The following is a 23,756-nucleotide window of genomic DNA, read 5'->3' as shown; positions in this document are numbered from 1 at the left end:
AGCGGCAGTGTTGCTGCCTTACAGCACCAGAGTCCCGGGTTTTCTCTGGTTGCTCCCGTTTCCTCCCTCATCCCAAAGACGTGCGGGTGTGTAGGTTAATTGGCTTCTGTAAATTGTCCCTAGAGTGTGGGATAGACCTAGTGTACGGGTGGTCGTTGATTGGCTTGAGTCGGTGGGACGATGGGCCTGTTTCCACACTGAGTCTCTAAAACTAAATCTCATGCACAGCAAGATGATAAAACTTGCCTCCACAAAAACATGAGTTAATCGCATTGGGCTGCTTCTTAAAAAATAATCACATTTTATTGCTTTTCATTGAAAGAAATTCCCATACATTTGACAAGAGAGAAATGTAACACTTTAGGCACCTAAAATTGTTTGGGCCAGTAAAATGCAAGGCAATACATTTTCTGAAGGTTAACTTTCCTCATAACAATGTCAGATTATTTACAAGCTACTAGCTTGCCCAGGGCCATTTTGGATATTATAGTTCTTCAATTTCCTGATGAAGAAATGGTTGTGGGGATGCCTAACAGAAAAAGTTGCAACTAGCTTTCACTGGAGGGATCAACTATTTGAAAAAAAAGCTGCAGTAAGTGTTCTGTCTATTCAATGAAATTCCTCAAGGGGTAGACAGAGAACCTCTGGGGATGTGCAATTATAGAAGCATTTACACTAAAGCAGGAAATGGACTTAGCCTGCTACCTGGAGCTCGACAATTGACAGTCAACATGAACAGGCTCACAAGATGCAGCATCTTTCACAGGCCTCGTGCAAGTACCAATTCAGAGCTACCAGAAGTGGTTGCTAAGGAACGGAAACTGCTGCTTGAGAGCAGTGTTCTAACACTAAAAAAATAAGGGTAGCATTTGGCTGTAATTTCTTGCCGCAGAAGTTCAAAATCCACTTCACGTTGTTGAAACCTTCAAAGATAATTTCAAAGGAAATGTCCTTTCTCATACATTGTAAGAGATTGGCAATACAATCAGTGGATCCTTTCACTTTCTCTCTGAGCTGCCATTTTACAGTTCTCATGTTAGTAAATCAATGTAAAAACACAAACGTGTAATGCAATAATATTATATTGTATAAAGTTCAATTCTCAGATGTAAATTAATAAAAATCAGTGATTGATGACATTATTTAATGCTGCTTCCATTCTCAATCTTCCTTTGCTGATCTTGGACAGCTTTCGAATCTTCCCAGGGGCGAGGTCCTCTGACGTTTATCCAGTCAGAGTTAGGCTCTTGAAGTTTCTGTATTTTGTTTAGAAAACAAAGTTGGACATCATCACTATCTCACATCCAAAAGTAGAAGCAATACATATCTATCCAAAATGAAAAAGAAGTCCTATGTACTTTGAAACATATATAAAATATAAACAGCAATAATTCAGCGGTTTGAAGAGCTTATATTAGTACGTGCAAATTTTTTGTTTAGTTTAGTTTAATGAAGCAGCATGGAAACAAGCCCTTCAGCCCAACGAGACCACTTTGACCACTGTGTTTCAAAGATGAGGTGGTATGCTTTGGATCTTGGGCAGTTCTTTCTCTCCTCCATACTTTGCCCTTGCCATCACTCTGATATAAGTAAATCTTTGTCTCACCTGTCCACAAGACCTTTTTCTAGAACTGTGGTTGCTCGTTGTATAAACACACCTGTAATTTCTACATGGTGAAACCAAAATGTATAAAAATATCCTTTAATAAAATCTGACAATGTGCAATTTAACTACATGTGATGTATTCTTTTACAAATCTCAAAGTGTGGAGTACAGAGGCAAATGAATAAATGATAGGTCTTTGGCCCAAACATTTTGAAGGGCATTGTATGTGCCACATTTTCAGCGGAACCTCTAGGGGAGGGGGTGTACTTCAAATGCGCTCTCTTAATGTCGCCCAGATTAAAGAAGGCGGCAGACCACTAGTTGCCAGAAAATCGGTGGTGGATCTGTCCTTCCAAACAGAAATACATGTGCACCTCTTTGAACAGCATTACAGAGTTTCTCCTCAATTCTCTTATTTTATACATTCCCTCCAAAAATATCTAATAACCAAAATATTATCCAAGATGGAGTGGCTGCTTTCCACTCCATTAACGCAGGTAAGTAGCACCAGCACGATGGCTTCTGTCCTGCCTTAGTAGGAGTAGACCTCTGTAGCTGATAATTTCCCACAACTACACAGCTGCAGCCAGGAGCGGTCTCAGTCCGGGAATCCCAGCGGCTCCCCCACTCTAATGGAACACTGCGTGGAGTTTTGTGAAAGTGCCACTGAGCAAGAGATGTGCTTGGAAATGCAGCCCTCAGCAAACAGCAAGAGCCTAGCCCTGCTTCAGAAACCACGTATAAAATGTCTCATGCACAGCAGAGGCATGCCATCTGTGCAACATGGGTCTAATTAATCAGGTTGCATGTTAATTCGAGATAGAAACCAAAATCTATAGCGCGGCAAATTGCAAAGTAAAATCCAAATTAATCAACCATTCAAAGATGTCTAATCGCAAACACCTTAGATAAGTGAAAATCATTGTGTGCAGTCACAGGTTTGAATGAGGGAGAAACAGGGCATAATTCTAGCATGGCATCATGAGCTATAAAATAGAACAGATCAGTTCTATCTCCTTTCTTTCCCCTAACTAAGAAATATCACAAGATCAAAATGCGCTGAACCAACACCAAGGTAAGTTGGCTCCCACTGTCCCAAAGCTTCACAGCACAGAACAAAAAGCACTGCATTAAATTTATAATTAGCAAGAGCTGAGGGAGTCATTCATCTGTAAACTTAAGACTGTTTTATACTAACTAGACTAAGTGGGACCCGCTGGGTCCCAGTCACACGGAAGTTCTGGTCCCCCAACGCAAGCCGTTCCCCAACGCAATGTTCCACCACTCTCCCGTTCTCACCCATTCCCCCAACGCAATATTCCACCATTCACCCACAGACGCGGCTCGTTTCTCCTCACCCCCCAGCACTCCCTCCCTCTCCCCCTCCTCTTCATGTGTGGGAGGGGGGGGGAGGTGGACGGGAGGAGGGGGGATGTGTGTGGGTGGTATGGGGGGAGGGGGATGTGAGGTCGGGTGGGTGTGGGGGGGAGGGGAGGGCGATGCGAGCAGGAAGGGTATGGGAGGAGGGATGTCGGAGGGGGTGCGGGGGGGGGAGGTGTGAGGTGGGCGGGGGGTGTGTGTAGGGGGGGGAGTGTGGGGTGGAGGGGTGTGGGGGGCGTGTGTGTGGCAGGAATGGATGTATGGGAGAGGGGGGTGTGTGGGGGGGGGGGGTGTGGGGGGGAGGGGGTGTGTGTGGGACGGGTGTGTGTGGGAGGGGGTGTGGGGGGTGGAATGGATGTATGGGAGAGGGGGGTGTGTGTAGGGGAGGGGGATGTGTGGGGGGGAGGGGGTGGCTGTGGGAGGGGTGTGTGTGTGGGTGGGGTGTGTGGGGTGGAATGGATGTATGGGAGAGGGGGTGTGTGGGGGGAGAGGGATGTGAGGGGGGAGGGGGTGTCTGTGGGAGGGGTGTGTGTGGGGGGGGGTGTGTGGGTGGGGGGGAGCTCCGGCCTCACTCAGCGCCTCCCAGCCCCGGTTCCGGTCTCACTCAGCAGTTCCCGGCCCCGACTCTGGGCTCACTCAGCGGTTCCCAGCCCCGGCCTAACTCAACGGCTTCCGGCCTCACTCAGTGGCTCCCAGCCTTACTCAGCAGCCTCCGGCCACACTCAGCAGCTCCCGGCTCGTCGTGGTGGTCACCGCCGCTCCGCAGAGGCAGCTCCACCCGCTCTCCACACTCTGTTCACACTGCTCCTTCAGCTTTATTCTCCTCGCCACCGGTGATTGACAGTGGGTGCTGGAAGGGGTGCCGCCGTCCCGGCGAATGACAGGAGAAAAGACCAATCTGCTGACAGAAGAGAGAGACCAATCTGCACATGCGCAGTTTTTACGATTTTTAAACCTTAATTTTTCCACCAATCGGAAGATCACTTGTTGCACTTGCTGCACAGGAGAATGGCGAGTAAGGTGGCGGAAAATCGTAGCGCTATCGGGTACCGTTTTTGCGCAAATGTAAAAACAATGCAAACCGGAGAGCACAAGATGCGAGTTTTAGTTATGTATAGAAGATAGAAGATTAGTTTTATTTCAAATCTCGTATTTTCACATCCCATGGGGAAAGAGGGCTTTTGCCTGTCAATTTGGGCTGCAGCTCAACTTGAGGGTCATATATGTCAGGGCAATGCTTCAGCTGCTGTTTCTGCACCCTGTTGCATTACAGGTGTTAATAATGGGAAGGTTTCATCCTCTGCACCTGATGGATCGAAATGTCCACGAGGAAAAATCCTGAAAGGTTTCTGGATGGAAGACACCTAATTATCAGTATCAAGAATTTAGGACTGCTTGGCAAAAACGGAAATGTTCTCCCTTTAACTTAAATAGCAAGTTCCTTAAATAGCACTGGATCTTTTCAGCCAAACATATCTTGTATACCACAAATAGTCACACAAATTTTTACCGTGGTCAGCACTGGAACAATGTGTGCAAATGGGGCCACGGGTGAAATTAAGTATATTCTTGGAACCACTTCAGAAATAAAAAGATAATATATTTTTAAATATGTTTCCATGTTAAATGTTGCACGTTAAATGAGATTGTGGCTTAGAGACATACCTTGGTATTGATACATGCTATATTGGCAGGTTTATATGCATATTTTAGACATTATATATATTTGGTCTTGCATATTATGAAAAGAATTTGGACTAAAATCTATACTTTTACATTTGAAGATCTTTGCCCTCCCCTTCCTCCTGAAGAATTGTAGCTGCACCCTTATGTAACTGCAGCACTTATGATGGCCACTGGCTTAACTTGGGCCCCATATCGGAGGAAGAATGTGCTGGCATTAGAGAGGTCCAGAGGAGGTTTACGAGAATGATTCCAGGGATGATTGGGTTAACGTACAGTATGATGAGTGTTTGATGGCACTGGGCTGTACTCGCTGGAGATTAGAAGGATGCGAGCGGACCTCATCGAAACTTACCGAATAGTGAAAGAAGTGGATAGAGTGGATGCGGAGAAGATGTTTTCACTAGTAGAAGTGTCTAACCCCAGAAGCCTCGAGAGGGCGTAACACAAGAATAAAAGGACAAACCTAGAGAAAGTAGATGAGGAGGAATTTCTTTAGTTTGAGGGTAGTGAATCTGTGGAATTCATTGCCACACTCCACAGCTGTGGCGACCAAGTCTCTGGGTATTTCTAAGGCGGAGATGAACAGATTCTTGATTAGTAGGGTGTCAAGAGTTATGGGGAGAAGGCAGGAGAAACGGGTTGAGAGGAAAAGATAGATCAGCCATGATTGAATGGCGGAGTAATCTTGATGGACTGAATGGCCTACCTCTGCTCCTATGATTTATGAATATTGAATTCGCCAAGCCATAACAACTTGCCCACTCCTTTAAATGGAGAGCTTTAAATTCTAAATCTAGAAGGAAGCCTTGCACAGCTAGAAGGGAAACCCTCTCTGATAGCTACGACAATTTTGATGCACCAAATTTTCAACGCTCCTATCCCAATCTCAGAAAACCCCAGAGACTTGTTTGTAACCCTCAAGTCAGAAATTGCCTTGCAAGTCAACTTTATCATAATGTTATAACTATTTTGTTCGGTTCTTTTATTGCATTTAATATAATGGGTCCAGTGGAAAATTAGCTTTTAGAATTGTAAAAAAGATTATTTCACAGCTGCATGACAGAGAAGCTTTGTTGCCTGTAAAAAATGAAATGTGGAAAATGTCACGACGTTGGCTTCTCTGCACAGTACACGTCACTTGGCTGGGAGATAATTAGGCAGAATAAGAATTCCCAATGCAAGGGACAAATCCTTCTTGTGGTACACTGCTGACATAAAGGGCACCATAATCAATCTTATGGCTTGCAGTAGTCCAACATTAATCATGGTGCTAACTCCAGTCAATCTCAGCTATATCAGTCTTCCTGCACTGATTTCCCCTTCTTTCCTTCTCAATGTCATTCTAAGTAATATTTAAATAGTAAACAATACTAAACAATATTGTGATGGATGGCCTTTCAGCAGCTAAAGGAAGGTCACAGAGCTGAAGGAAGAAACCACTCAGTAAAACAATGAAACATAAAACCTGGCTGAAGTAAAAAGCGACATGGAGACTGGCAATTGCGCAAAGCCAAAAAAAAAGGAAAACCTGGAAATCAATGAGTATGAATGATGAATGAATACTTTATTGTCACATGTGACAAGTCACAGTGAAATTCTTTGCTTGCATACCCAAGGTATGCAAGCGTCTGTTGCAGCGGCTCACCGGGAGGCTTGACCTTTCAGTGAGCAGACTGGAACCCAGCCATCAGAATTATAGAGTTGTACAACACTAGACACAGGCCCTTTGGCCCATTGCTCCCATGCTAACCATCACGCGTACAATAAAATCATATCCCACTCTGGCTTGCCTTTCGAGTACCTGTCCAGACGATTGCTAAATATTATTCTGCCTCCACCACCTCCTCTGGCCTCTCATTCTAAATGCAAACTGCCCTTTGTGTGAAAAATGTATGGCTCAGATTGCCTGTAAACCTCTCACCTTAAACCTATGTCCTCTAGTTTTAGAAACTTCAACCATGAGAAACAAACACAGGTTATATACGTCTCATAATTTTATATACCACTGGCATGTCAACTCTGCTACATTCACACCAGGGAAAACAGACGTAGCCTACCCAATGTCTAACTGAAGCTAGGAGTATTCCATGGATTTGTAGTCTGCGCAGTTACTTTTTAATTTTCTGAATTTAACTTTCCAGCTATTGTATGTTTGCAGAAACCGGAGGATATTATCATCACCGCACTGCTTGCTCTTATCACCTCACTTCATCGAGCTCCGTTCACTCACTGCTCTCTAAGACTTTGGCTAGACCGTGTTGGAGTATTGCATGCAGTCCCAGTCACCACCAATAACGGGAGGGATGTGGAATCTTTGGAGAGGGTGCAGAGGTGGTTTACCAGAATGCTGCCTGGATTAGATGGTTTTAGCTACAAGGAGATGTTGAATAAACTTGGATTGGTTTCTCTGGGAGGTTGAGGGGAGACTTGACAATATATAAAATTATGAGAGGCATGACGATAGGATAGACAGACTTACTTAGACTCAGTTCCTCCCACACTGTTGAGTACATTGGGCAGCAAACTCTCGCCATTCTGTTCGGTCATTTGCGACGTCTTCCACCCTCGTAACGTTAGCATCCCAGGCTTCCAAATCCTTCTGGAACGTTTGCCTCCATGTGAGTTTTGGTCGGTCTCATTTCCTTCTTCAGTCAGGTTGCCATGTCATTGCTATCTTAGGTGCACGTTCTGGTGACATTCTGAGTACATGTCCTGCAAATTTCATCCTGCGTACCACTATGTCCTGGCTGAGAGGCTTTGTTGCAGTTTCCCGGTACATCTCCTCGTTTGTGATGTGGTCTCTGTACCTGGTCTTCAGGAACTTCCACAAGCAGCGTTGTTGGAATGCATCCAATTTCTTTTTCATCTTCACATTGATTTTCCATGTCTCACTGGCATAGAGGGCTTTAGGGAGGACTACGGACTGGAAGAGCTTGACTTTTAACATCTTGGATATCCCGCCACGAGACCATATAGGCTGCATTTTTCTGAAGACTGATGCAGCTTTACCAATTTTCAGAGTTGTGAGTGTGGAATTCTCGGCCTCAGAGGGCAGTGGAGGCCGATTCTCTGGATACTTTCAAGAGAGAGCTTGATGGGGCTCTTAAAGATAGCGGAATCAGGGAATATGGGGAGAAGGCAGGAACGGGGTACTGATTGTGGATGATCAGCCATGATCATATTGAATGGCAGAGCTGGCTCGAAGGGCCGAATGGCCTACTCCTGCGCCTATTGTCTATATCGGAAGTTGATGTTGACGTCTACATCACCATGCGCTGAGAACATGCTGCCAAGATAGGTAAATCTTGTAGCGTTTTCCACAGGTTCCCCATTGATTATCAGTTTATCTATTGGCTGCTGGTCTCCAGTCTGCATGGTCTTCTGGTTGGTGATCTTTAATCCAACCTTTGGTGCATTCTCCTCCAGAGCGGTTGTCATCTCTTGAAGGGTGTGTCTCGACTCTGCTAGTAGTGCAATATCATCGGCAAAATCTAGGTCTGTGAGGCGTCTTCCTGTTCTCCACGGTATTCCAAAGTCAGGTTAATTCATTGCTTCCTCATGACATAGTCGATCGTAGCAATAAACAGCAAGGGGGATAGAAGGCAACCTTATCTTACCCCTGTGACAATGTCAAAGAATTCTGTGTTTCCTGAATCAACCTTGACGCAGCAACTGGATCCCTTGTAAAGGTTCTTAAAGAATTTGCCACAGGGAGTCTCTCTGTACACCATCAAATGCATTTTTGAAATCAACAAAGTTTATTAGTATTGGCTTCTGAAGGTCCAGGCATTGCTCTACCACGTTTTGTAATACAAAGATCTGTCCGCTGCAGGATCTTCCCATGCGGAATCCAGCTTGTTCATGACGGAGTTACATATCCAAGACGATGCAGCAGTACAGAACAAAGCACTTTTCCTATGACTGAGAGCAACGTGATCACTCTCCAGTTTCCACAGTCACTAAGATCTCCTTTCTTTGGCAATTTCACCATCATTCCTTTCCTCCAATCTTCTGGTACCCATTTTTCATCCAAGCATGCATTACATAGCTTCGTGAGTTTCCCTCTCAACGTCTCCCCTCCGCTCTTTAGTAGTTCTGCTGGTCGAGGCCTGCTGCTTTGTTATTTTTCAGATTTTTAATTGCATTTGCAACTTCCGTTTCTGTGATTGGTCCAACCTCCACCTCTAGTACTAGTTCCTCCTCAGGGAAGACAAAGAGTTCAGATGGTTCAGGTTGATTCAATATTGCATGATTCAACCCATTGCATGTTTTGCTCTTCTTCTGTCAGAAGTACTCTCCTGCTCTGGCCTTTATGGGGGCACCAGAGCTACTACATGAATCTCCCAGATCTCTGGCTCTGCAGTAGAGTGTACGGGTGTCATTTCTGACCCTGGCTTCTTGTGCTTCTGTGCATTTGCTTTCTATCCAAGCTTTTTAAAAAATCTTTTCTGCATCTCCTCTTCACTAGTTTGTTTACTTGTCTATAATTTTCTGCCATTTCTTTCCTTACTTCAGTTGTCTTTGCTCTCTCTCTGTCTCGCTGTCTCTCTCTCTCTCTTCTGCTTTATGTCTCTTCTTCAGTCATCATCTCCCACGTGTCTGATCTCATCCAACTTTATTTTCTGGTCCCACGTCTTCAGCCAATGGTGGTATCTGCAGCTTCCCGAACTGCCCCCTGGAAAGTTTGCCACTACTGTTCAATGTCATCTCCTTCCTGTAACACTTGGAACCTATTTATCACTGCAGCGTAGGTTTACAAGGTTAATTCCCGGGATGGCGAGACTATCATATGCTGAGAGAATGGAGCGGCTGGGCTTATATACTCTGTAGTTTAGAAGGATGAGAGCGGATCTTAGTGAAACATATAAGATTATTAACGGTTTGGACACGCTAGATGCAGGAAACATGTTCCCAATGTTGGGGGAGTCCAGAACCAGGGGCCACTGTTTAAGAATAAGGGGTAAGCCATTTAGAACGGAGATGAGGAAACACGTTTTCACACAGAGAGTTGTGAGTGTGGAATTCACTGCCTCAGAGGGCGGTGGAGGCCCGTTCTCTGGATACTTTCAAGAGAGAGCTAGATAGGGCTCTTATAGCAGTCAGGGGATATGGGGAGAGGCAGGAACGGGGTACTGATGTCATTCACAGTTTTCCAACCTATCATTGCTTTCTCTTCCTCTTTGTCTAACACCAGTCCTACTCCCCATATATGGTGTTGTTCATGCCCAGAGTACATCAGTGTTTTTCCTTCGCTTGTTAGCTTTCCATTCCCTAGCTATTGAACTTCACTCACCCGTATGATGCTCAGCTCAAACTTCTCAGTAGCTGGGATAATTTCCCACTCTGCTACAAGCTCCTGACATTCCAAGTAGCTATTCTCATAACAGCTTTGGCAGAGAAGATGTTACTCTTTTTCGGGGCACAAGCATCCCGGAGGCTTTGGCCCGAGCCCGTCATACTTGCAGGGGGCGAGCTCCATCTCTCATGCCAGTTTCCAGTATAGTTTATGCTTGCGGTTTCCGTAGCAGGTTAGGGTTTTACGGGGTAGGGGTGTTAGCCCTATGCCCCAACCCTCCTCCTTTGTCCTGGCTTGGGACCGGCACTGGCTTGGGGTGTCCATAACCAGAGGCAGAGTCAGACAGAACCTTTTTCCCCCACCATGGAAATGTGCAACACTAAAGGGCATAGATATACGGTGAGAGGGGGTAAGTTTAATGGAGATGTGCGTGGCAAGTTTTTGTTTTACACAGAGAATGGTGGGGGTCTAGAATGCATTGCCAGAGATGGTGTGGGGGCAGATACAACAGTGGTGTTTAAGAGACTTTTAGATAGGCACATGGAAGTGCAAAGAGTAGAGGGATTTGGATCATGTACAGGCAGATGATATCAGTTTAAAATGGCATCATGATCGGCGCAAACATCATGGGCCGAAGGGCCCGTTCCTGTGCTGTACTGTTCCACGTTGTAGATGTTTGAATTTCCATGGTTTTATTGTGGTTGCAATTTTCTAAACTTTGCCTCATTCCTGGTTCAGTGGACAGGAGAACTTTTTCCTGGAAATTCAATAAGATGGAATTTTATAGCTTTCTATCTGCATCGTATAGTGAAGAGCTTACAGCAGCTAGAATCACCCAAGCCACTGATCTGCAGGATCAGAGTAATGTAGAAGTGTGCACATATTCAGCTGAACATCCCCAAGACAGGAGTGATGAAGTCGATTTGTCTGGTTAATTAATTAACTGCACTCAGGTATATAGCAGAAATGCCCATCTAATATATTAGCTTAGTAAGTCTATCCAAGGATACACGTAATTCCAAACATTAATCATCAGAACAGTGTGGCAGCAGAATTTCAGTTACCTCCTGAGGAAAATAACTGAAGATATAAAAACCATTTTGTGGTAATCAATGCCAGAAGAAACTAGCATGATTTTATAACATTTATGTTGCACACATTTACCTTCATCAATTCTCCAAATTAAAAGGGAAAAATTACAAGCTGTCATGTGGTCAATTTCCACATGCACATGCCTCTTAGCTCTTCATTCAATTGCACAGAATTTCACAGAATTCACAGCCCAAATGCTCTGAACTGGTAGATAGTTTCTCCTCGAGTTTTTGTCCATGCTTCTTCACCGAACCAGGCAACATATCCTGCCATTCTTTGGACTCACACAGTTTTTTCTGGTTTTAATCATCGGGTGGCACAGTGGCACAGAGGTAGAGTTGCTGCCTTACAGCGCCAGAGACCCCGATTCAATCTTAACTACGGGGTGTGTTGTCCATATGGCATTTGTACGTTCTTCCTGTGACCACGTGGATTTTCTTCGGGTGCTCCAGTTTCCTTCCACACTCCAAATGGCGTGCAGGTTAATTGGTTTCTGTAAATTGTCCTGCGTGTGTAGGGCACAACTGGTCGCTGGTCGGCGTGGACTCGGTGGGCTGAAGGGCCTGTTTCCACTCTGTACCGTTAATACTAAAACTAAAGTTTAGTTTAGTTTAGAGATACTGCGTGAAAACAGGCCCTTCAGCCCATCGACTGAATCTGCATCGACTAACAATCACTAGTTCTATGTTAACCCACTTTCATATCCTACACACTAGGGTTAAATTACAGAAACCAATTAACCTACAAACCTGTATGTCATTGGAGTGTGGCAGGAAACCGGAGCACCCGGAGAAAACGCACATGGTCACAGGGAGAAGGTACAACCATACAGATAGCACCTGTAGCCAGGATCAAACCCGTGTCTCTGGCACTGTAAGGCAGCAACTCTACCTCTATGCCACTGTGCCGCCCAGCTCAGTAGGTGCTGCCTTATAGCGCCAGAGACCCGGGTTTGATCCTGACTTAAGGTACTATCTGCATGGAATTTGTACGTTCTCCCTGTGACCACGTGGGTTTTCTCCGGGTGCTCCGGTCTCCAGCCACACTCCAAAGACGTACAGGTTTGTAGGTTAATTGGTTTGGGAAGTTGTAAAATTGTCACTGGTGATAGGATACAGTTAATGCATGGGGTGATCGCTGGTCGCTGTGGACTCGGTGGGTGGAAGGGCCTGTTTCCGTGCTGTATCTCTAGGTCTGAAGTCAATGATTCGATCATCACATTCATCATTTTCTACTTGACTGCCCCTACAAACCTATAACACTTCTATGGTTCAAATTATGAACTTGCACATTCTGATAATGTGAAATTAAAAACGTCGGTAATTTTCTTTAGCAAATAATAAAACAAGCTTGCAAGGTAAACGTCCAGTGAAATCAGGTGGAAGTTGGTGTGACGAACTAACACTCAGACTGTTAGTAAGGAAGATAGGCAGTTTAAAACAAAGAAATGCACAATAACAAACCAAGATATTTACAATTTAATAGCATACGGGCAGAATATGGAGTTGCAGAGGAAAGGTTTTGGGGAGATATGATATACCATCAAACAGTGAGATTGAATGAATATTGTGCATTGCCATGCATTCAAGAATTTTGTACCATAATCCTGATTTCTGAGGTTAGTTGACCAGCTTCTTTCTCTCTATTATCAGGCTTCTTAACAGACCTTCCATAAACTGGGATACTGTTCGATTCACCTCTATCCCAGTGTGAACATTGGACTTTGTCGAAGGAACCGATATGATACAATGCTGCGAACTATATTCTGCACTCTGTAACAGTCCCTTTGCTCTATCTATTGTACTCGAGTTTGGACTGATTATGTGGTGTATCTGACCTATTTAGTTTGCATACAAAACAAAGCTTTTCACTCTTGCTCAGTACATGTGACAATAATAAACCTAAACCTAATAAAAAGTAAACCTGAAGGACTACACAATTTTAATACCCCACCTGATATTCTGATTCTAACGTAATTTTGTCTTTATTCTTCTTCTTCTTCAACTGTGCTTCAAGTGCTGGATCCATCTGGAAAACAAAAATAGGAAGAAAAAAAAAAGACAATTAGATGAACAATTTCAAACATAATCTGTTCAAAACCTAACTAGGCTGAAAAAATTATTTGGACCAAATTTAGTTCAAGCTAAACCTCCACGGCATACTGAAAATTATTCAACCACCAGGAATTTCAGTATTCTACAACTGAATAACATTTAAAAACAGATTGCTTCAGTTACTCGGCAGTTACTCATGTGTGTGTTTCAACAGCTGGCATCAGCATGTCATTTGATCACACAGACATCCAATCTGAGCCAAGCCTGAGCCAGTCATTGCTTAAAGTCTCCGTGTTATCACCTTCCAAAAGAGGTTAGTGGAAGGCAGGAACGAGCAGTGGCCCGTGTCAGCCCAAACGGCTCTTAAAGCAAGTATTTGCAGGCAATGGGAACAAAATCAGTTTTGGCCTTTGGACTGGAATAGACTCCGCAGTTCCATATACAGTGCCCTCCATAATGTTTGGGACAAAGACCCATTGTTTATTTATTTGCCTCTGTACTCCACAATTTAAGAATTGTAAAAGAAAAAAAATCACATGTGGTTAATGTGCACATTGTGAGATTTTAATAAAGGTCATTTTTATACATTTTGGTTTCATCATGTAGAAATTACAGCTGTGTTTATACATAGTCCCCCCCATTTCAGGGTACACAGCAATGCTTTGTAAATGAAAAAATATGATTGCAATTCATGGACATCACCAGTTGCTGGGTGTCTTCTCTGGTGATGCTCTGCCAGGTCTGTATTGCAGCCATCTTTAGCTTATGCTTGTTTTGGGGGCTAGTCCCCTTCAGTTCTCTCTTCAGCATATAAAAGGCATGCTCAATTGGGTTCAATCGGGTGATTGACTTGGCCACTCAAGAATTTACCATGTTTTAGCTTTGAAAAACTCCTTTGTTGCTTTAGCAGTATGTTTGGGATCATTGTCTTGATGTAGAATGAACCGCCAGCCAATGAGTTTTAAGGCATTTGTTTGAACTTGAGCAGATTTAAAAGGGGACGAGGGGAAACTATTTCCACACAGAAGGTGGTGCATCTATGGTATGAGCTGCCAGAAAAAGTGGCCGAGGCAGATATAATTACACATTTAAAAGGCACTTGAATGGGTATATTGAAAGGAGAGATTTGGAGGCTTATGAGCCAGGTGTAAGCAAATGGGACTAGCTCAGTTCAGCAACGTGGTTGGCATGAATGATTTGGGATTGTTTCCATGCTGTAAAGGTCTATGGCATCTGTAACATTTCACATGTCAAATTTAGGTAAGAACGCATACACACCAACTGTTCTAGAACACACAATTTGGAATGTCTTAAATACTGCCAGCAATAGCAATCATCTGAATGTGACAATCTTAATGGAAGTATTGAAATGTATTTTCCAAAGGATCAGCTGGGTTCTTGGAATTGAATTTTTAACATTTTATCTATTTGTCTTCAGCAGCATAGTCCTGACCAAAACCTGGGAATCCGATAGCTTCCTGATCAAACCTGGAGGCTGTTCTCTCTCCTCTGACCATTGAGCCTTTTGCTGAGCCTATTAGGATGGAGAGCACAAGGCAGCAGAGGCACTCAGGTCAAAGCCTCCCTGTACATGAATGTTATCAGTCTTCAACTACCACTTATCTGCATTAACCTCCATTAGCCGTTCCTCATCCCACTTGGCCATCTGATCAAGATCCAGTTATAATTTTTGATAACCATCTTTGCTATCTCCGATACGAACCACTTTAGGATCATCTGCAGACTTACTAATCATGCCATACATTTTCATCCAGATCGTTGCAATGGGCCCAGCACAGATCCCTGAGATACACCACTTGTCACAGGCCTATGGCAGCTAGACAAACCAATGCTTTGGCCCCTCTATAGTACCATCTGACGACCAGAAAAGGCTTGTAAATGTGAATTGGAGATGAAGCGTAGACGATAGTCAAAGCAAAGAACATACTGGGATTCTGCATCAGCACTCACTCTCGAAGGAAAGATTGCAGCATCCAGTGCACGGAGTTCTGGATTTTGCTCTAAATTACACAACTATTGCACATATCCAGTATAAGCATTACCACATTTTCTACCTTTACTTCAGATTTCCAGCATCTGCAGGGCTTTTAATATTTTAAGTTTATCTGGAGTTCCAAAACAGATTGGTTGCAGACGTACAATGAAAACTCTACAGAGAAAAGTGGAGAAATGCACTAAAAATGGCAGCCCACATCCTGATGTCTACTTTTGTAAGTTGCTGCATAATGTTGTGCATAGATCCTAGGTACAGAGGCCAAGAGTTGCTATTTGTCCCTGTCATTGCAAAGCACGAGTTTTGCCATGATACCACAAAGCATTTTTCAGCTGCACTGTGCCATATCACCAATTCCTTGCAGGTCATTTTTATCACAAATCAGTTCGGCAGTGACCGACGTGAAAGGTCATCAAAACACTATATGAAAAGGATAAGGTGGATTCTACGGTCAGTTCCCCCAGCTGGCAGTCAAAATCACTTAGCAGAATGCTACATCACCAGAACTGTCAAACAAGCTCCCAAGACTTTTCTGGGCTACTGGTGTAAAGGGCACACATTGCCGGAGTCTCACTGTCACCTCACATTACCCTCAAGATGGTTGCAGTCCTTTGAACAGCATGTTTGCTAGGAAGAAATAAAGAGGAACTGCAGATGCTGGTTTATACCAAAGATGGACAAAATATACTAGAGTAACTAAGCGGTCAGGAAGCATCTCTGGAGAAAATAGAAAGGGAGTCCCTGAATTATTCCAGCATTTTGTGTCTATGCTTGCTAGGAATGTCTGGGAAAAGATGCAGCATTCTTTGACAAGGTTTATCTCAGAAATCTGCAGAAAACAGGAATTTGCATTATACATGTGTAGGAAGGAACTGCAGATGCTGATTTAAAGCAAAGATAGACCTAAGAAGCTGGAGTAACTCAGCGGGTCAGTCAGCATCTCTGGAGAAAAGGAATAGGTGAAGTTTCGGGTCGAGATCCTTCTTTAGACAGTTCAATCTGAAGAAGGGTCTCAACCTGAAACGTTGCTTACTCCTTTTCTCCAGAGATGCCAAACGATCAACTAAAAATTCACTGGCTCTTCCAATGGAAGGTGCTGTCCAGAACCAAGTGCTGTAAACTGACATGTGGTCCATGTACAGACATGCTGAAGCAAGGTGAAGCCACTACAAAGATGCCATAGGGAAGGACCACAGGCCTGGAGACACAAGTTACGGCAGATGCTAGAATCGTGAGCTTCAGTCTGAAGAACGGTCCTGACCCCCCCCCCCCCCCCCCCCCCCCACCCGCTACCCACACCCTCCAAATGCCTGCCTGAACTTAAAATGAGGCCGGACGCTAAGGAAAAAGCTTACTGGACAAGTAGATGTGGCTAATATACAAAAGACTGGGCAAGATTTATTTTCCCAACAATGGCAAACCTAGATCTCCTGGCAATGATAGATATAGAGCCAAGGAGACCAGAGTTTTAATCATTACTGTTGCACGAAAATCAAAACAAAATTATTGATATTTAGAAAAACGTGATAAGTCGCATAGTGTCAAGTTATATTTTAGGCGAGCGGGTATTGTTTATTTTGTTTGAACATCAGCTTAGCACTGCAGATATCAGTCACATTTCAACATTATTTTGTGAATCTTCTTTGTGCGCTTTCCAGCTTGAAAAACATCTTTCCTATAACACGGTGTCCAGAACTGAACAAAATACTCTAAATGTGGCCACGCCAATGTCTTATATAACTGCAACATGACTTCCCAACTTCTATACTCTTGATTTCCTTGATCATCGTCTGCTTTGATCTGTTGTTTTCACACCTTACATTCTCTTTATACCCATCCATATCTCGTTTCCCGACTCTCAGTATGAAAAAGGGGCTTGACTAAATGTCACCCATTCCATCTCTCCTGAGATATTGCCTGTCCCGCTGAGTTACTCTAACATTTTGTGTCTATCTTCGGTGCCCCAAGGGAAAATAGATTGTCCAATGGGAGTGTCGGTTGATCAAAGGAAGAAAAGATTATCCAACGGGAGATTGGTTACATTTGAAAAAAATAGGCATATCAATTTTAGCAAAGAGAGGGTTGGGAGCAAGAATGAGAATGTCTTTCATTCACTGAGTACTGAAGGGGGTTCTAGCTGGCCAATGTGCTGCAGTCCAGCAATGGTTCACATGAAATATTACAGCTCTGCAGGAAAAGACGGCAGTGGATCCTCTGCCAAAGAATTTATCTGATGTGCCGTTTTCACTGACATGGTGACAAGTACTTAAATGTTATCAAAAGAAAATTCTGTTCTCTCATCGAAGTTGGATTTTGAATGATGGTAAGGGAAAGAACTCCTCTCTACACTTTTTAATCCATTCAGATCTAGATTCCATTGTCAAGGCCAGCAGCATCGAGATGCCACTGTTAAGGCCGGCATTTATTGTTCTTCCGTAACAGCCTTTCAAATAGGTGGCATGCTCGGCCAATTCAGAAAGCAGCAGCGGTTCTGCCACTTTGCTCTGTCGTCATATATTTGCCCAGCAAGTGCTAGATCAAATTTAAATCAGATTTCCCAAAAAATAAATCAATGAATAAGATGTTAGACACAAATGCTGGAGTAACTCAGCGGGACAGGCAGCATCTCAGCAGAGAAGGAATGGGTGATGTTTCGGATCGAGACGTCACCCAGTCTGTTTCAGACTGAGAGTCAGAGGAGAGGGAAACTAGAGATATGGAAGGGTAAGGTATGAAAACAACAGATAACAGCAGACGCTGATAAGGAAATGTAGAAAGATTCATTGTTAGCTGAGGGGAAGGTGGCATGCAATCATTAAAATTAATGTAAATTAATGTCCTGCGCAGGACAAGAGGATTTTTCCCATCGAAAATACGAGTTATTAATGTTTAAAAAATGTTGAGATTCTCTCTGCTGCCCCTGCTGGTGGGAGGGGGAAGGGACTATAAAACCCAGAAATGTTGCGCCTCAGTCAGTCTCTGCAAGATGGGGGAAGTGAGAGGGTCACGTCTCTCAGTCTGAGCTGTGAATAACAACACATGGCTACTAAACTGTGAGTGTGGTTTTACTGACCTTGAGTGCCCTTAATGTAGTTTGAAAATGAAAATGTGGTTGGTTTGAAGTAAAAGCACTGCAAATGGTTGGTGGGAGTTGGGTTGAAGTAAAAGCACTGCAAATGGTTGGTGGTCTAAACTTGACAACTGCACTGTATATTGATTTTAGATAAAATGCTACCACTTATAGCTTGGATTTTGGCCATCTTAGTCCCCCTCAGCTCATCAGGTGCAGAGGATTCTTCCCATCAATGAAAAATAAAAGTGTTATTAGTGTTTAAAAAATGTTGAGAATCTCTCTCCTGTTAATCACGCCATGAAGGCCACACCTTTTCCGGTGGGAGGGATTATAAAACCCGGAAGTGTGGGTGTGGTGTATGTATGGGGGAGGGAGAGGTCACGACTCTGGCTGTGCTGTGAATCAACTGAACACACTGAATGTCTACTGAACTGTGAGTGTGGTGTTTTGTGTGGTTTTATTTGATTCAATATGGTGGTTTCACCCTGCTTGAAATGGTATGAAACTGCATTTGAATGTGGTGGCCTTGCACCCTGCATGAAATGGTACGAAATTGCATTTGAATGTGGTGACCTTGCACCCTGCATGAAATGCTATGAAACTGCATTTGAATTTGGTGGCCTTGCACCCTGCATGAAGTGGTATGAAACTGCATTTGAATTTGGTGGCCTTGCACCCTGCTTGAAATGGTAGGAAAATGGATTTGAATTTGGTGGCCTTGCACCCTGCTTGAAATGGAATTTCAAGAAATAGCCGTTAGTCAACTGCCAGCCCACCAGCCGTGAGTGAGCTGCCAGCACATAAGGCTTGAGGGACTGAGCCGCCACCCCAAGAATCCATTTGGCTCACAATGTCCATACTAGCCCTCTGGAGACCAGTCCCTTCAGCCCACAACACCCATACCAGCGCTCCAGTAAGCCCCCCCCCACTGGCCACCAATATTTGAATTGCTGGAGAGGTGGAATATTGCATTGGGGGACCAGCCCTCCAGTGTGAACATGGGACCCAATGGGTTCCACTTGGTCTAGTACGAAATAAAATCAATTGACTCAAAAACATATACTGATCTATTTTCTTCACCACTGATTAAAGTAAAACAGTCCTCAGTTTACAAATTTCCTCATCACACCCTGTCTGCCCTCTGCAAGATGGAATACTTTTTTATTTATTTTTTTATTTATTAGAAGTACAGTAAGTTACAGTAGTACAAGCCACATAAATCTTATTACATTTATTGTACCCCTTCATTTTTTAAGCTTTAAGGAAAGATAGAAATAAAGAAAGTAAAGAAAGTGAGAGAGAGAGTTGTGTTAGTGCAAGATGGATACTTGACAACAAAGAATCGAGTGTGCAAATAGAATGGTTTTATTTTGTTTGCGACAGTTTGTGCAACTGTATATCTATTCATTAGAAGGAAATAGTATACATATACTCCAGGTCACTACAGGGATTATTTATGGGAATGGCCAGTGAAGTGAAACCTGAATAAAAAGGATCTTTGCAGAAACGATATTGATGTTGTGGTACTGTACTGAGTGGTTCTGCCAATGCCCCAGCAAAACCTTTACAAGATGCATACAGTTTCCAATTTAGTGGGCAGATGCAGTTTAATGTGGATAAATGTGAGGTTATCCGCTTTGGTAGCAAGAACAGGAAGGCAGATTATTATCTGAATGGTGTTAAGTTAGGAAAAGAGGAAGTACAATGAGATCTGGGTGTCCTTGTACATCAGTCACTGAAAGTAAGCATGCAGGTACAACAGGCATTGAAGAAAGCTAATGGCATATTCGCCTTCATAACAAGAGGAGTTGAGTATAGGAGCAAAGAGATCCTTATGCAGTTGTACAGGGCCCTGGTGAGACCATACCTGGAGAATTTTGTGCAGTTTTGGTCTTCAAATTTGAGGAAGAACATTCTTGCTATTGAGGGAGTGCAGCGTAGGTTTACAAGGTTAATTCCGGTGATGGCTGGACTGTCATATGTTGAAAGACTGGAGCGATTGGGCTTGTATACACTGGAATTTAGAAGGATGATAGGATGTCTTATTGAAGCATATGAGATTATTGAGGGATTGGACAAGCTAGAGGCAGGAAACATGTTCTCGATGTTGGGGTAGTGCAGAACCAGGGGCCACAGTTTAAGAATAAGGGGTAGGGCATTTAGATCGGAGATGAGGGAAAACCTTTTCACCCAAGGAGTTATGAATCTGTGGAATTCCCTGTCTCAGAATGCAATGGAAGCCGATTCTCTGGATGCTTTCAAGAGTTAAATAGAGCTCTTAAAGATAGCGGAGGCAAGGGAATAGGGTACTGATTATGGATGATCAGCCATGATCACAGTGAATGGCGGTGCTAGCTCGAAGGGCCGAATGGCCTACTCCTGCACCTGTTGTCTATAATGTAAGTAATTAATTGTATGAGGCTCCTGGATGAATTATTAAAACATGCCATATAAAAGAGTGGTCCTTCAAAATGGAGGCATTAGCAGACAGGAATATAACGATGCTGCTGAGCGAGCTGGGGAATTACCTACCATGCCCTCAGAGCTGCTCTGGGTAACTTGCGGGATGTTCCCCAGGACATGGAGGTGAACAGTGGCATGTGAGGCGAGTTCTTAACCTGTGCTGCAATCGGCACACTGCTGCAGTAGATACAACATCAGATACATATTTAAGTGGATAACCAGGAGGCTACTTGATGTGGGACAAGTGACTGTGTGTTCCTCTTTTACAAAAGGTTGAAAACCATTGGTCTAAACCATCTTACAAGATGGCGGAGGCGGATTGAGGAAAAGCATGATACCGGTGCAAAGGCAGGGGGCTCAGATCCCATGTCCTCGGAGGGGCTCTGGGTCAACTGCAGGAGGCGCCTCCGGGTACGGAGGCTGAGCAGTAGCAGTGTGAGGCAAGGGACAGTGTGTTTCCCATCTGATATCAAGGGGGCATTGTAGTGGCCAATTCGGCGGAGTACACCGCTGGAGGCCCTGCAGCAGCCTGGGCCTCGATTAGATCGGACGCTGCTCCAAGTACCCGGGCGCGCAGGACAGACGTGGCACGGAACAGTGGAGCAGCGGTAGAGGACCTTGACAAATTTCCTACTAAGGAAGACCCCTATAACTCCGACCCAGAGCCGCTGCCAGGACACCAGGTCTTTATGGCCAAGCTAAGACTCAAAATCATACTAAAACGCTCATCTTAGTATCTTCCGGTATGCATAGTTTTTCTATTTGTGCAAAAACGGTACGCAATAGCACTAAGATTTTTCTCCACCTTATTGACCATTGCCCTGTGCTGCAAGTGCAACAAGTTATGTTCCGATTGATGGTATATTTTAAAAGTTATTAAAGTTTAAAAGTCTTAAAAACCACGCATGCACAGATTGGTCTCCTCTCCTGTCAGTCACGGCATCGCCCCTACCTGCACCATCGCCACACTGAATGGCCACGTCCGCTGTCAGTTACCGGCGGCGCTCGCCTCGCCCGGCATTGCCCAGCGCCTCAGTCGGTCAGCAGTGGCCGGAGGGGATGGTCACAGTTAACAGAGGACGGCCACAGCCACAGCCGCCACAGGACGTGGCCCGCAGCGAGGAGAGGGAGAGGTGAGGGAGAGATTGGGGAGGGGAGGAGGAGAGGAGAAAGAAGAGGGAGGGTGAAGACGAGGGTTTGGGAGTGCTGGGGGAGGGGGAATAGAGGGCGAGGAGGAGGAGAGTGGGCGAGGTAGGGAATAGAGGGAGAGGAGGTCAGTGAGGCAAGTGAGGAGGGATAGAGGGGGAATAGGTGAGGAGTGGGGAGGTGGGGGATAGAGGGATATGAGGGGGGGGTAGGGAGGGGAGAAAAGGTATGGAGGGAGGGAGGGAGGGAGTGACTGAGGGTAGGGGAAGGAGGAGAGGGAGGGAGAGGTGAGGGAGGGATTGGGGAGGGGGGAAAGTGGGGTGAAGAGGGAGTTTGGAGAGAGGAGGTGGAATAGAGGGAGAGGAGGGGGAGTGGGGGAGGAAGGGAGTGGGGAATAGGAGAGGGGGGCAGTGAGGAGGGATAGTGCGGGGATAGGAGGAGGTGAGGAGTGGAGGAGAGGGTGGCATAGAGGTATAGGATGGGGTAGGGAGGGGGGGAGGAGTTATGGGGGAGGGTGGGAGGGAGTGACTGAAGGTAGGGGAAAGGATAGGGAGGGAGAGGTGAAGGAGGGATTGGGGGAGGGGAGGAGGAGAGAGGAAAGAAGGAGGGTGAAGAGGAAGGGGAGGGAGTGCTGGGGATGAGGGGAAATGAGCCATGCCTGCGCAGTTGGGGGCGATGGGTGAGTGGTGCAATATTGCACTGGGGGAACGGGTTGTGTTGGGGGAACGGGTGAGTGGTGGAATATTGCATTGGGGGAGCAGACCCAACGGGTCTGCACATATCTAATTATTGTACAAGATGGTGCCTAAAATGTGGCGACTCTCGCGCTGGGGCTCAATGTGGTCTCCTATCTTATACTCATACTTAGTATGATTGTGCCTTATTTATAGTAGGATTGTCATTGAACTGTAAGCAAAAGTAGAATTTCATAGTACTTTGGTACAGGTGACAATAAAGTACTATTGATTCTTCTTCACAGCTTGGTTCTTAGAATTTTAATTTTTCATTCTACTGTGTGACAGGCCTCTTATGACTGAAAGCTGTGGGACGCGAGAGAGTGGGGTGGATATCATTCTACTGCCTTGCTACGTACCAAACACTGACACTGATGAATGAAAGTGCTAGATTTAGAAATTAAATTCTTCAAAGATAGCAAAGGAAAAGCCAATTACTTTCGATGGTTGTGTAACAAAAAATCTTTAATTCAGTGACAGAGACCTTTTGATCACAGCTACAATGTGCCAACCAAACTGAAAGGAGCAAAGATAATCTCAAGTCAGTAACAGTTCTACAGCACAAAATTGCCAAAGTTTGGAACAAATCAGAATATTACAGCACTGGCACTGCCCCATCAGTCTGTTGAATCTTTCAAGTGTCAGATTGTTTTATCAAAACAATTTGCAGTGTTAAAAATTATCCTGATTAAGTCCCTTTGGCTAATCTTTAATCCAACTCTTCCTAATGGAAACAATTGTTCCTCCTTTATTCATTAGAGCCATTGACAATTTGAAAAATTCCATCAAAATGCCTGTTAATGTTCTCTATTTCTGAGTACCATCTCAGTTTCAGCAGTGTCTCCAGCTAACTGAATTCCCTCACACCTATTATTATTCTTGTGAGTAACCTCGCCACCTATACTAACACAGACACAAAGTCAATTGGCCACACCTGCCTTACCTCCATTTGAGACTCCGTGATTGGAGGCAAGAAGAAGGTGGTATTTAATATGGATTAAACACAAAAAATAGGTGCAGGCGTAGGCCATTCAGCACTTCAAGCCAGCAGCACCATTCAATATGATTATGGCTGATCATCCAGAGTCAGTACCCTGTTCCTGCTTTTTCCCCATATCCCTTGATTCCTTTAGCCCTAATCTAGCTATATCTAACTCACTCTTGAAAACATAGTGAATTGGTCTCACTGGCTTCTGTGGGAGAGAATTCCAC

General features: G+C 44.4%; 1 protein-coding gene across 2 annotated transcripts in view; it reads right to left on the bottom strand.

Annotated features, from left to right (window-relative positions):
* Positions 1–278: 278 nt before the first annotated feature.
* LOC129700380 (cytochrome c oxidase assembly protein COX16 homolog, mitochondrial) overlaps positions 279–23,756 on the bottom strand; it is a 75,738-nt gene continuing 52,260 nt past the window's right edge. For both annotated transcript variants that reach the window (XM_055640815.1, XM_055640816.1), the window contains exons 3-4: positions 13,014–13,088; positions 279–1,256 (exon numbers count right to left, since the gene is read on the bottom strand). In XM_055640815.1, coding sequence (XP_055496790.1) covers positions 1,140–1,256; positions 13,014–13,088 — 192 coding nt within the window. In that variant the 3' untranslated portion in view covers positions 279–1,139. The remainder of the gene's footprint in view (positions 1,257–13,013; positions 13,089–23,756) is intronic.

This window comes from Leucoraja erinacea, chromosome 9, assembly GCF_028641065.1.
Source record: "Leucoraja erinacea ecotype New England chromosome 9, Leri_hhj_1, whole genome shotgun sequence".
Taxonomy (NCBI): Eukaryota; Metazoa; Chordata; class Chondrichthyes; order Rajiformes; family Rajidae; genus Leucoraja; species Leucoraja erinaceus.
This window is presented reverse-complemented; position numbering and strand designations above follow the sequence as displayed.